Source organism: Rhizophagus irregularis, chromosome 5, assembly GCF_026210795.1.
Source record: "Rhizophagus irregularis chromosome 5, complete sequence".
Classification (NCBI taxonomy): domain Eukaryota; kingdom Fungi; phylum Glomeromycota; class Glomeromycetes; order Glomerales; family Glomeraceae; genus Rhizophagus; species Rhizophagus irregularis.
The window spans coordinates 5,155,763-5,171,144 of NC_089433.1; the positions used below are offsets into that span (position 1 = coordinate 5,155,763).

Genomic DNA, 15,382 nt, shown 5'->3' on the forward strand with positions numbered 1-15,382 from the left:
AAAAGCACAATAAATTAATATCAAATCAATCTATTTCATGGTGATATTATAGTAAATTTTATAATATATAGGATGTTATTATATCTTTTGCCAAATGCAACTTGGTATTTAACACATAATTTTAGTTAAGCATTTTATATTGTTATTTCAAATTTATTATTACACAACGATATTATCACTTGATTTTCATCATGATGACGTTATAATAATGCTAATTAAGTTCTAAAATATTAATTTACCAGCACTATTGACGAGCTTGACGATATAGCACATGATAATAATTTTATTAATCTTATACCAAATATGGAGTTTTTCAACAAGTATAATGTTTTTGATGTATATGATTGATTGTTGAGTTATCCTTAAAATGAGAAAAAATATGTTTATTAGTAACCTTATTAGATAGAAGCACTTCCTTGTTAAACGACACAAAGTAAATTACGTTCTGTATAGGATGCCAAAAGTTCGGTTATAACCGATCTCAACTGATCTTTACCGATTGATTTTATTGGTTTCAAGGCCGACCGGTTAACCATCAGCTCTATATGAAAAATTGATAAATAAATTGATAAGCTAATTGCAAATTTTTAGCATATTTCAAAAAAAAAAAATTGGGATACCATTAATTCGTGATCCACGAGTAACGAGTCAACTGCAAATGACCTGCAGAAAATGAGAATCTGGCGTGACGTCAAATAAAAGTAAAAAATTATGTGGAAAATTATTGTAAAAAACAAACTATTTGAAACTTTAGGATAAATATTATGTATTAAAATATGTTGGTGTTGAATAGGTTCATATAAAGAGCATTTAAGAATGAAAATCGGGTATCAGAAAAAAATTACCAATGATCAACATAAATTTGCACCGAAATCATATATGAATTTTTTGCAGTTGACTCACGGATCACGAATCAAATTACGACTTTAATGTTTATATTCTCATTTTTGAAATTATTGGCAATTTTAATTTTGCACATTGATCATATGATTGATAATTCCTAGCATTATTTATTCAGGTTTGCAATAGGTTGTGGTCGGTTTACAGTTCAGTTTTATCGGTCACTTTTGTGGTTGGTTCAGTTTTGGTTGAATTAAAACCGAAACTAAACCAAACCGAGTAGCGAGTACCTTACGTGAATACAGTAAAATTTTCAAGTTCAAGTTAGATTATAAGACAGATAAAGAGATTTATATAAATTTAATATATGTTTATAGATAATTTATTTTAGTAAAGCTTACATAACTTAAGAATATGATTTTTTTGAATTATAAATAAAGATTGTAAATAAACCTTTGGCTAAGTACATCATATATTATCCAGTAATATATTGTACTCTATTAAAATGTACAATGGTATGATATTTAGCTTACAGTACATTATTTTAAAGCTAACCGTATTAATTCTAATAATTAATAAAATGGTGACTTAAAAGATTTGAACTTTTTACTATTCCTTCATTATAGTACTTCCTAACAATATTTACATGTTCTGTTGTAATAGTTGTAGTAGTAGGTTCTCCGCTCATATAACGAAAATAACCTCTGACAACAAAACTAAGTAAATTTCGTTCCTTATAACTTTCAAAAAATTTTACAAAAGTATCAATAGGATACTCCCAATCTCCACTAATTTCTATATCAGTTAAAGATTTTGGAGATAATTCAGCTAAAATATTTAATAATTCATCTCCTATTCCATTTTTTTCATTCAAACTATTAAGAGACAATCTTATTAAATTTTTGCAATTCATTAATAATGATCTAACATAAATCAAATCATTAGGTCCAAGATGTGTAGTTAAATGCTCTATCTTTGGACAATGATTAGAAATTGCACTAATTAGCATTCCTGTATTGTTAGCTGATTTATTGAAAATATTTACATAGATATCCAAAATATTTCCTTTGGTTTTTTCAATTAACATTGCAAATTCCTTAAAGCATAATAAATTACTAATTTCAAGAATTTCAAGATCTGGGAATATTGAATTTGCTAAATATTTTTGGAATTCTTCAATTCCTTCATAACTTTTACAATTATTATGATAAATTGTTAGAACTTTTAGATTGTTAAGAGAAGTTAAAAATGAATGTGGAGTAAAGCCAACTGAGTCATATAAAGAAAGGTTATTGATCGTATGGCCTTTTCTTGCTAATGCTTTGCTTAATTCCTTAAATGTTCCTTCATTAATACAAAAATTAAGTGATACAACTTTTAAATTTCTTTGTTCATCAATTAAAGAAATTAATCCACGAACATCTTGAGAAAAGGCACAAATAGTTAATATACCCAAATTTTTGCAAATCTGTGCCGTCTCATAAAGATTATTAGAATTTACATAATTTAGATCAACAGCTAGATTATGGAGTTGAGAGAAACTTGTCATAGCTCCTGGATATGATTGTAAAGGATGAAAAGTTCTCCACACTAATTCTCTAATGTTTTTACATTGATTAATAAATAACTTGTAGATTTCTTGCTCTAAAAATCTTTTTTTTTTCGAATTATTTAAAACTTCTTCTTTAAATACCGAATATATAATATTACCTACAAATCCAACTCTAAGAAATTTACAAAAACTGACATAATTAAATGTTGGGGAATTTGAAGGTACTTTAATATTAATATCAAATAAAAGTTGTTTTGAATATGATGGTAGACAGGAAAGTATTACATTAGAAAACTTTTCTTGTGATTTTTCACAATTAGAGTATGGATATCCTTCCCACAAGATAGGTATTACTAAATGACACCATTCTTTATTAACTAAAAGGCAGGAATATAATGATTTATTATCTTTTCGTAATTCATTAAAAATAAGAATAAAACAGTCAGTATTCAATTTTTCCATTTTATTCATTTTATTTTACAGTATTTTAGTTTAATCAATGGAATAAAAAACAAATTTCATATACATATATGTATATATATATATACATATATATATATATAAATGTGTATAGAATTACGTACGTTACGATTGTTACGTACTTACGTGTGCATAGAATTACGTATTCATAGAATTACGTATTCCATATGTAAATCTGTGTGTACTTGGTTAAATGAAAAAATTGATCTAACATAAAAATATCAATGATTCTCTGTGTGATGGTCACAAATTTATTTTGCGTCACAATATGCGTAGTGTGTTTTTTTTTAATAACTCTCTTATATCAACATAAAACTTTACATCTTACCCCTGAAAATAAATAATAATTTAAGTAAAAATAGAAATATATAAATTGGAGAATCTGAAAATTTGTTAATTGTATTCTTAATTATTTATATATAATGTGAAAAGAACTGGTGTTATTTAGAAATACCTAAATTATTTAATTAAAAAAAACTCTGGCGTTCATTTTATAAAATTTTCCGACTAGGTCCAATTCAAGTGTAACCTGAATTATTGTCCGAAGCGTAGTGTAGTACCGTTTGTTGTCCCGCATGCTTATCGACGACCAATTAGATTTTGTATTTAGTTTACGTTTTTCATGTACATGTCACGTGATGTAAATAAATTGATTCTACTTTTTTAAGATTTAATTTTTCAATAAATAATTTTGGTCGGTAATTAATTGGATGATTGATTTTTAAGAATTTTTTTTTTCAAATAAAATAATTTAATAAATCGCACAATAAAAAAATGTTTTAATAAGCTTTTTTAATGATTTTTATTAATAACTTTTTGAAGGTCAAATAATTGAAAATAATTTCCAGAGTTAAAAGCTACAATTGCACTAAAGATTGTTCATTAACTGATCCAATATAAGTATATTCTAGTACGATTTTCATTCCAACGGAATTAATTTTGGAAAAGAAATTTGATTTTCATAATTTTCCTTAAAAAATTCTAACAAATATTTTGTACAATTTCTTTTTTAATATAAAATTGGATGTATATTTTTTTTTTTGTCAATTAAATATGTCTTCCATCTCTTAAAATCTTAAAATTCTATTAGAAATTTTGTTTAGGTCCAAGTCCAGATCGAACTGGTTTCAAAATGTGGGCTACCCAGAACTTGATTTTATTAAAAAAAAAAAACAAAGAACTAAATTTTTCATTAAAAAATAAAGAAAAAAATTGAAGGACTAAAGTAATTTTTTTTTATTAGAAAAAATGAAGATTTTTATTACTAGCAAAAAAACTAAAGAAACAAATTTTAATTAGAAAAATTAATAAAGCACCTATTAAAATTAATGAATCTGATTTTTTATTAAATTTAAAGAATCTGATTATTTTTATCTAAAAAATAAAAATAAAGAACACAATTTTTATTAAAAAAAAAAAATTAGAACCAAATTGTTATTAAAAAGTATAACGAAACCTATCCATCAACAAACCGGGTCCGAATACTACCACAAATGGGAAATAAAAAATAATTTGCTAAATTGGTTACGTGATAAAAATGTTACGCGAACGATTACTGTGGAAATCTTTTCTAATGTTACGAAAAATGTTAAAAATGTTGATGTTGGATTTCAGTAGCTAATAAAATTCACATGCACATTATAGCCAATTAGACTTATGGAGGTCTAGTATTTATTGAGGTATTTTTTTCAGCTGAGCAAATAATAATTACAAAAAAAGAGGACGAAAGGAATGAGAATATATTGTTTTATGTCCGGGAGCTTTAACCGCTATTATTATATTATAAACTATTAAATTTTTGAATGATTCATAAAAAATGTGTTGAGAATTAATACTAATTATCAAAATTATAAAGGATCTAAAATAACCTTGTCGGACCATTTTCTGAATACCAATTTCCTGAATATACTTTTTCCCGAATCCAATTTTCTGAATGCCTATTTCCAGAAATTGATCATTTCCAGAAATTCCATTTTCCCGAATGCCAATTTCCCGAATCTCAATTTCTGGAATTATATGAAACATCCAATTTCCCGAATTCTTTTATCCTGAATTATTTTGTCCCAAATTCCAATATCATGAACCTTGATATTCTGAATGGACATTTTACTGAATTTAATATTATTTTGTATAATTTTACATCATAAATTAGAATTATTAATTTCATAGACTCAACCTTTATTTTATTTAGTATACTAATCAATAAATTATATATAATGTATATAAATATAATATGTAATAAACTAACTTGTATTAAAACAAATACTTAAAATAAATAATGCAAAAGCGAGCAGATTTTATTATTCAGTCAAAGTATCTGTTTGAAATTTGTACCTGTACCAAATCTTTTTCTCCTAAAATGTAAATTAATTTTATCACCTGGCTACTAATTGGTATTTAAGATTTTTTCTTCCATTTATAAACTGGCGGACCAATTAGTATATCCAGGATGATAAAAAAGTTATTTACTGATCTAGTTTAGTATATAAATGGGTCATCATCCTTCGGATGATAACCCATTTATATACTACTAGATTAGTAAATAACTAATACATATAAAATTCATATTCAATTGTTTTATATAAAATGGTAGAAATTAGTCTTTATCAATAGTTCTTATTTTTTAAATTTATTATATAGTTTATTTATAAATCATATGAGAAAATATACAATTTATTATTAATTCAAGAAATTGTCCATTCAGAATATTAGAATTCGGAATATTATAATTAAGGATATTTGAATTCGGGATATTGGGATTCAGGATATTGGGATTTAGGATTCGGGAAATTAGACTTCAGGAAATGGGATTCGGGAAATAAGGATTCGGGAAATTGTATATTTCAGGAAAATGTTCAGTTCAAAAAATTGGCATTCAGGCAAATGACTTCGGGAAAAGATATATTCAGGAAAAAGGCATTCAGGAAATCGTACTGTAACCCTAAAATAATTATTATACTACGCAATGATCTCAACCAAATTGTGAATTCTAGCACAAATTTATCACATAAAGAAAAGGCATTATAATGATATATAAATTGTACAATCATTTTAAGAAAGAAAAAAAAATCTCTTTAATTGATAATTGAATTTGATATTTTTTTATATTTTTACATTCAATTAAATAATAAAGTCTATGAATTTATATATTCATTTAACAATTATATTAAAAAGTATTATTTGCTAATATAGTTATTTAAAAAGTTATATAGAAGTGGAATAATTGAGATTCCATTATTTTAGTTGACAAATTTTTTTGTAAATAAGTGGAATGATAAGATAAATCACAATTTATCATGATGATACTATACTTATAGCAAAATTTATAAAATTCAATCATTAAAAAGAAAAGATGGATATTCTTATTGATGCGTGACATATTAAAAATACATCAACCATTCTATCCATTACTATCATAATGCCTAGATTGTGGAATTAATTACCATAACTTAATAGTGTTATACAAGTATTTATTAAAGATGAACCTTTTTGATGCAAATGATTGTAAAGTATTTTAAGATATTGATTCATGAAATTTTTACCTTCAAATAAAATACTTCTACGTCAATAGATAACAAGAAACTCTTACTAAATGTTGCAAAAACTTATGCTTACGTAATGCATAGCTAAATATAGCTTAATTTACATGAAATATTTAAGTTCGGATTAAGGTTAAATTAGTTATATTTTATAATTTCAACATTCTAATTTTTATAATTTACAATGTAGATAAAAAATATACCATAAATATAATCAAAATAAAAAATATGTTTATTTATAGTTAAAAAGTCAATATTCCTTAGTTACAGTACCTAATATAATCACTGGCTCTACTAAAATTGTCTATAAAGTAAAATTGTAATAAACTCGTACTTTACATTATGATTTCTTTCATTATTTACTTAAAAATAAATGTCACTAATAATTTATCTCAATGATACGTGTCTTTGCTTAACTTACACTTAGTTTAAAGTTTAATATAATTTAAAAGATTTGAATATGTTACTATCCCTTCATCAAAGTAATACTTAACAACATTTAAATGTTTTTTTGTAATATATTCAATAACATCACTGATATTAAAACAAAATTTTCGTCCCCTATAACTTTCAAAAAAATTTACAAAAACGCCAATAGAGTATTTCCAATATCCACTAATTAATATATCAATTAAACATTTTGGAGAAAATTTAATTAAAATATCCAATAATTCATCTCCTATATCACTATTTTCATTCAAACCAAAAAGATTTAAACATACTAAATTTTTGCAATTCATTAATAATAATTTAACATAAATCAAATCATTAGGTCCAAGATATGTAACTAAGTTCTCAATCCTTGGACAATGATTAGAAATTGCATTAAGTAACATTCCTGTATTTTCAGCAGATTCATTACAAGTTTCTATATAGATATTTGATATATTTCCTTTGGTTTTTTCAATTAACATTGCTAATTTCTTAAAGCATAATAAATCATCTTTAATTTCAAGTGACTGAAGATCTGGAAATTTTGAAATTTCTAAGTATTTCTGGAATTCAATATTCCTTTCATAACTTTCACAATCATAATATATTCCCAAATACTTTAGACTAACAAGTGATGTTAAAAATGAATGTGGAATAACATCAACTGAATCATGTAAAGTAAGATTATTAATCGTACAACCTCTTCTTGCCAATGCCTTGCTTAATTCTTCACACGTCCCTAATTCTTCACACGAACCGTCCATAATCTTAAATTCTAATGATACAATTTTTAAATTTCTTTGTGCATCGATTAAAGAAGTTAATCCAGGAATATCTTGAGAACAATTTTCAATAATTAATTCGCCCAAATCTTTACAAATTTGTGACATTCGATAAAGACTATTAGAATCTATAAACCATAGATTAATTTTTAGGCTATATAATTGAGAGAAAAATGTTAAAGCTCCAGGAAATGATAATAAAGGTTCATAAGTATCCCACACAAATGTTTTAATACCCTTGCATTGACTAATAAATAACTTGTACATTTCTCGTAAAAAAAGATATACTTTTTTTGAATCAACCTTAATTAAAAATTCTTCTTTAAAAACCATACGCATAATATAAGTTAGAATTTCACCATTAAAAAATTTACAAAGACTAATATAATTAAACGCTGGGGTTTTTGAAAGAATTGTTTGAGATAGTCTAATATTATTATCAAACAAAAGTTGTTTTGAAGAGGTTGATAGACAAGAAATTATTATATTAAAAAATTTTTCTCTTGATTCTACATTTATAAAATAGGATGGATAATTATTCCATAAGATAGGAACTACTAAATGACACCACTCTTTATTGACTAAAAGACATGAATAAATATAATGATTTATTATCTTTCCATAATTCATTGAAAATAAGAACAAGACAATCAATATTTAATTTTTCCATTTTAGTTTATTTCAGTTCAAAAAAAAAAAAGATTTAAAACCCAAAATTTTAAAAAATTTAATTATAAATGAATGGCGTAACCTATTACGTAATTTGTGTACCACTGATTTTTTGATACAATATGCGGATTTTTCTTAACGTAATATATTGCAGACGTTGTACCACCACGAATTTTAATAATCTTTATTTGTAACTTACAAACCGTTCCTTAAGATAAAATAATTCTTACGAAATAATACGGGACTTATTCGACAATGTTATTGACAATATTTCATTGTTCAATATTAGAAAACGATAAAAAAATAAAAAATTTTTAAGCACAATTCTGAAACGTATTAACAATTTCTCCAATTAATTTTTTTCTTTCGATCATACTTCTGAAGAAGTATCCGACCAAAATTACGAAGGGAAGAAATCTAAATTTCGAAATTTTATCTTCGAAATGTACTATCAAATCGAAAAAAGGAATTATCTTCAGAGCATATCCTGACACTCATGATTAAAGGAAAGATTAGTAATATGTTTCTTTTAAATAAAATAAATAAAAAGTTTTCGAAATTGATGTTAAAGTTCGAAACTTCAAAACTCTCCACCATTACCACTAATAACCTACAAACAAAATGAAAAAATATTAGTAAAACATTTCTTTTAAAAAATCAAAATATAAAAGAATCAATTCAAAGTTTAACGTTAAACTTTGAAACTTCGGTCATTGCCATTCAAAACACCATCACTGACACTTACCATAAATACAGAAGTCCACCCTACGAGAAGTCAAAAATAAAATCCACAAAGAAAAGAAAGGCTAAATTAATTAATTAATTGAAAAAATAAATCACAAACACCACCAATTAAGAAGCCTGAAAATTCACCAGAAAGTTAAGAAGTCTACTCTAAACTACTACCATCAAAATGAAATTTACATAACAAATTTACATTACAGACGTTATTAAAATGAAAAAACAGATCTTACCTATTTTCATTCTATATAAAAAGGTTTCGTCCGGAATTTTGTACTTAGACTCTAATTTCGGTAAGAATTTTAGACTCGGAAGTAGTTTCAGACCCAAAGTTTTGGACTTTCGGATTCGACTGCATTTTCAGAAATTTCGAAATTTCGGTCACGTATAAAAAATCGTTTTTAGTATTTCAGATCAGGTCATCTGATATCACCCAACCTGTTCTCTACCCGGATAGGATGATTTTAACAACCAATAATTTAACCGACCGAAACAAGGTTATGAGATTAATTACACAAATCTTTTGATACCTAAATATTTTTGGCCTAAAAATAAAAACCACAATTTTGTTAATAATCTAAAGGACGAAGTATTTTAACTCAAACACTCTAAATGATTAGGTATAATCACAGGGAACGAAGTCCCCTGTTAATAAATGTATTTCTAGATATATATGGTAAATTATCGGTCGCTATGACTTCGTCTAGCATCGTTACACTTAAGATATGCTCAGGATTTTTTACAAGAAGTAAGTTAACTAAATTTAAAAAATTAAAGTTTAATAATCATATGAAATATGTAATGGATAACAGTAGTTTAAAGGTATACGAGACACAAAAACAAACAAGTTCATTACGGCGTATGAGTACGCTAATGGTGTAATTTATTATACCTTAGCTCATATTCTCTTACTAATATAACTTAATTAAATTATTATAGTGTATTAAATTATAATTTTAAAATTCCTTCAAAATTTTTCTAAATTTATAAGTTGAATAAGCTTCAGATAATCTTAAAATATTGATGCTGCTTGATCAACGAACTAGGTGATTATTTACATTAAAAGTAGATAAGCAGTGGTTATTGAATTTTATAAATAATTATTGTATAAATAAATTCTATTATCATAAATTTCCAAGTCTCAGGAACTTTTAACATATTCACAATGTTGTCACATCCAATAATTTATGGTATTTCTTGTATATATTCACTACTCATATTTAACCTTTTTAAAGCGATTTTTTTTAGGATTTGTTAAATTGTTGATAGCTAACCATTACCTAATGTCATTTGCAACATACATCCAGTCATGGAAAAGAATACTATAAAAATCAATCTCAAACACGGTTCTTCAGATGAATGTTGTTACAAAAATCTTATACATACTTTTAATCCATATCGTTGACGTTAAGTTATCGTGACATCCCGCCATGACTTGAGAATAATTATTATTCGTTATACACGAATGATGTAAGTATTACATATTTTATTGTTGAATCTTATTTTTTTTTCGCTTGGTTTTTTTTTTCATTTTAAAAGATTTTAAAATTTTAAAAAGCTTCGGAACTATTACTATTACACTTGAAAATAATATTGAGATTACTAATAAATTAAAAGAAAGTTTTTCTCATTTGGAAAATACAAATCTTTCCGAATTACTCAAATTTTCAAATCAGTCCATTATAGTATAATCAATAGTTAATTTTTACTGCAAAATTTCCTAGAAACGGATAAATAAATTACATATAAAATTTGCTACCCAGTAGGTATAACTACATTTGCATAATCGTGTAAATGGTGCCGATCAGGGGATAATGTCATGGTATTTGTTTTATATTTTTCCATAAACACGGAATTTTTCACAAAAAGTATGGGTTGTAACGGAAATATTTGGATTAGGGTTTGTATCCGTTACCTGTCAAAAGACGGATATCTACAGATATTTGGATATCCGGATTGAACGGATACAAAATTTTGGATATCTGTTGGCAGTACGGGTCAATTATATAGGCCAGAATGATTTTAAAATTTTTTCCTTTTCGGAAATTATTGTTACATAAATAATAATACGAAAAAGGTTGTGTGGCAGAGAAACGGCACATCGGTAACTTCCTAAACTTTCGAATATTAATGATTCTCTTAAAAAGGATTTTTTGTGGAACGGCTATCGCCAAAAAATGAAATGATCGACTTACCGATTCATATCCTGCAGAAATATTTGGTTATCCGCCAATATATCCGATGAACGGAAACAAACTCTAATTCGAATTAAATTCTTATAGGGGTAAAATCTTGAATCAGATTAAAAAAAAAAAATTAAAATTTGAAAAAAAACCATAATTAGTGAAATATAATGAAACCATTTAACGTTCACGTGTGACAGATATCCATTTGTTAAGTTTCACCACGTCGGTATGAAATAAAAAGAATCTTGTTTTACAAACTTTATGGTAAGTTTATTTTAATTAATTCGTGATTTAAAAGGGTTTCTTAGAGGAACAAAAAGAAAAAAAGAATGAAATTATTTGCATTGTTAACTAATATCACAAAATTTGGCGTTACGGAGAAAAAAAAAAGTGTGTGTGACGTTTTATGCATAATCATCATAATTACAACAAATACGGGTTTAACTCCAAAAAGAAAACATGTTATTGTACATGAAATGAAATAATTCGCCATTAGTTTTTTTTTTAGTGATACAATCATAAATTTATTATCACTAAAATATAGAAATATTTGAAATCTTATTATTGTAAAGTAAAATATTTTCTTTTTTTTTTTGTAATCATTAAAAAAAATTTTCTTATAAATAATAAATTTACCATAATGGTCTATATTTTTCATTCACTAACGCTTTTTTATAAAATCATACTTCAATATGAAAATAGTATTAAATCGCATTAGAGAAGAAAATACTTTCGATCTTGATTACTTTAATCCAAAGTATTATTTTGAAACGGAATGGTGTCTTGATATGCATGGTTATCTTGACAGGGAAGAATTAGAAGCTCGTATTGAAGAAATCAATAGAATAGTCGCTGCAAACCCATTGCTGAGTGAAAGAGCAAAAAAGGGTCTTTTATGTGTTTTCGTCTTACTTTTCGTTACTTTGGGTGGGTTTATTGCTGGCTTCGCGGCTAAACAAAATGGTGATTATGTTGCTCCCTCCGTGATACAAACTATAAATGTTCTCGCTTACTTTGTGGGGAGACATTTAGTCAATCAAGCAGCAGGACGTCGCTCCTCACAATTTTCTAAAGCTATAAACATATTGTTTGACCGATATAACGTCAAAGACAACCCAACTGCCAATTGGAAACTCAAGTGGCGTAAAGTTCTCACTCATTATGATGTAGGAATGAAACATACATCTAAAAAAAATAGTGTTAAAAGTAAGGGAAAGATAACGCCAAAGTATGCTGAGGAAGCAGAGATAGAGCTAGAAATTAATGACGCCCTCGCTGAAATCACCGAGTGTACCATCCGTTTGCACCTTTATAGAAATAATAAACTTAGAAGAATTACTAACCAACAAGAGGAACTTGAGAGACTTCTTGCATCAAACGAGGACTTTTCAATCACCATCGATGATAAGAAATTACCTGAAATTCCTTTCAATTACGTACAACCTTCCAACAACACACACCGACCTAACAACATGCCTCCATTTAATAACACACCTCGACCTAACAACACGCCTCTATTTAATAACACACCCCAACCTAACAACACGCCTCCATTTAACAACACGCACCCTCCCAACAATACTGAGATGTCAGTAATTTCTGTGAGAAATACTGAAAGTTTGAACGCTAATAACAATAATAGAAAGATGAATAATATAAACGACAATGAGAATGAAAAAATGAATTACGCCAATCCTCAGACAAATATGGTAATGGTTAATTCTTCGATTCCCTATAATCCACAGATGAGCTCTACATATACGGTATAACTTTTTTTTTGTGATACGAAAATAATAATGAATTATTTTTCTCATTAAAAATTTTTATTAATTTACTTTTATTTTTCTTTTTTAGGGTCAAAATAACAACCAAAATTAATATTAAATGTCTCCAATATGTATAATATGGAGTCGTTTAAAATCTCGACGAATCCCGTTACAACACAAACTCGATGCCGAAACTCATTATCCCGACACTTACTATCTCGTTATATTATTACTTTTATAGACGTAATATTATTGTAATACTTTGTAATAATTAATCTTTTTATTAATACGTAATTTTTATTTAATTTTTGCGATATATTTTAAAAATTATTAATATATTTTTAATATCTAAATGGGAATCTGGCGTTCATGGCGTCAAATAAAAAGTAAAATTATGTGAAAAAATTATTATAATAAAGAGAATGAAAATCGGGTATCAGAAAAAAATTACTTATGATCGACATGAATCAAGAATTTTATAATATTTCGCAAAAATTGCAAAAATATATCAAAATTAATGTCTTTTATAAAAAATACGTTGCAATAATTAAATACTTTGCAAAAATTAATGTTTTAATGAATATTATTTATATTATTAATAATTAATGATTTAATAATGCATCACAAGAATTAACAATTAATATTTTTTTATTGATATGTAGTAATTTTTTATAACGCTTCGCAAATATTAATGTTTTATTAGAAAATGTCATCCCTGATACAGGATCGGTGAAATACATTGCCTGAAACCAATCTTCAAAAAAAGTTTTGATCCAAGATTATGAGGGATTTTTGTGTCTACTAAAAAATCTGCGTCTTGTTACATTTTTTTTTTTCAAACATGTACAGTTCACGACATAAATATCCGGAATTTTTGATTTTGTGCATAAAGGGGCGCTGTCACACCAGGTCTTGTGCAATCAAAATAATAACTAAAATGGAAATTCACCAGCCCCTTTAGAATATATATATAAACACAAAAATTCTCACCTGATTGTTTTATTAGTGGCAAAACAAATTCATGGCGCCCACTTCGGAATTTGAAATGCAACGGTTAACCATAAAGGAATTATGGGACAATAACATACGAAAACCCTCCGAAATAATTAAAATAACTGGTTTTCCTAAGTCTACAGTATATGATATTGTCAACCGTCTAAAAAAAACAGGAAGTGTTAAGCACTTACCCATTCCTGGTCGTCCTCTTGTTCTTTCTCCCAAAAAACGTCGATATCTTGGCCGTCTTCTTAAAAATGATAATGCTACAACTTCAGCTCTAATGACTACAAAGCTGAATAATTTATATCCAGACCTTAATGTATCAACCCGAACTGTTCAACGTACTCTCAAAAATAAACTTAATTATATTGTTTGTAGGCCACGATCAGTTCCCCTTCTTAAGGCAAGTCATGTTGAAACTCGTCTTCAATGGGCCTTAAACCATACCCAAGATGACTGGTCTCACACAATTTTTTCAGATGAAAGTACATTTCAGACATTCCGTAATACTCAAATTGTGCGTTACAAGGCTGGCAATCCACGTCCATCACATCCTATGGTAAAGCATCCATACAAAGTGCATGTTTGGGGTGCATTTTGCCGTCAGGGACCAATTGGAGTTGCACTTTTTACAGGAAACATGAATTCTGCAAAATACCGTGAAATTCTTCAATCCCAACTACTTCCTAATGCTTATCATGCTGGTTATGGATGGAAATTTCAGCAAGACAACGCACCTACACACACTGCAAAGCTTACCCATCAATTTTTTGTGATTAACGATGTTTCAGTTATTGATTGGCCTGCTAACTCACCTGACCTGAATCCTATCGAGAATCTATGGGCGATTCTCAAAGGGAATGTAGAAAAAAGGGTCAATAATTGGATTATGAAAAAAAAATCACTTAGTGGAGATGATTTTCAGGGCATAATTCAGCAGGAATGGGATAACATTGATCAAAACGTTTTCTTTAATTTAGCAGATAGCATGTCAGATCGGATTAACATGGTCATAGAAAAAAATGGTTACACGATAAATTACTGATTTTTGACGTATGTTTATCTGCGCATTTTAAACTATAAATACAATAAATTTGAAATGAAAAAAATAAACTTTATTATATTTTTACATATTGTGATAAAATTCCGAATATTTATGTCGTGAACTGTATATGTATATATTAAGAATGAATAACAAATAATGTCTAATTTCGGCGTAGAAACAATAAATTTAAGTGAAGTTTCTTTATTTTTATTTTTTAAAAACCACGTGAACAAGATTACAGAAAGATAGACAAGAACAAAAGATAAAACAAAAGTCGAACGCTATCTAATACTAAGCTATAATCAAACCGCCCGAGGACAGCGCCACTCTGGTACCTTTAACGAACCCGGA

At 26.9% G+C, this 15,382-nt stretch overlaps 3 protein-coding genes across 3 annotated transcripts; 1 reads left to right on the forward strand and 2 right to left on the reverse strand.

Moving 5' to 3' along the window:
- Positions 1–1,405: 1,405 nt before the first annotated feature.
- Positions 1,406–2,863, reverse strand: OCT59_025642 (uncharacterized protein; the record flags this gene model as incomplete). The annotated part of the gene is made up of 1 exon (XM_025329430.2): positions 1,406–2,863. One exon carries the CDS (start codon positions 2,861–2,863, stop codon positions 1,406–1,408), a length of 1,458 nt encoding a protein of 485 aa, XP_025189639.2.
- Positions 2,864–6,839: 3,976 nt separating this feature from the next.
- OCT59_025643 (uncharacterized protein) lies at positions 6,840–8,255 on the reverse strand (the record flags this gene model as incomplete). The annotated part of the gene is made up of 1 exon (XM_025323796.1): positions 6,840–8,255. One exon carries the CDS (start codon positions 8,253–8,255, stop codon positions 6,840–6,842), a length of 1,416 nt encoding a protein of 471 aa, XP_025189638.1.
- A 3,658-nt stretch (positions 8,256–11,913) lies between these two features.
- On the forward strand, positions 11,914–13,099 carry OCT59_025644 (uncharacterized protein; the record flags this gene model as incomplete). The annotated part of the gene is made up of 2 exons (XM_025309758.1): positions 11,914–12,984; positions 13,076–13,099. 2 exons carry the CDS (start codon positions 11,914–11,916, stop codon positions 13,097–13,099), a joined length of 1,095 nt encoding a protein of 364 aa, XP_025189637.1.
- Between the last annotated feature and the right edge of the window lie 2,283 nt (positions 13,100–15,382).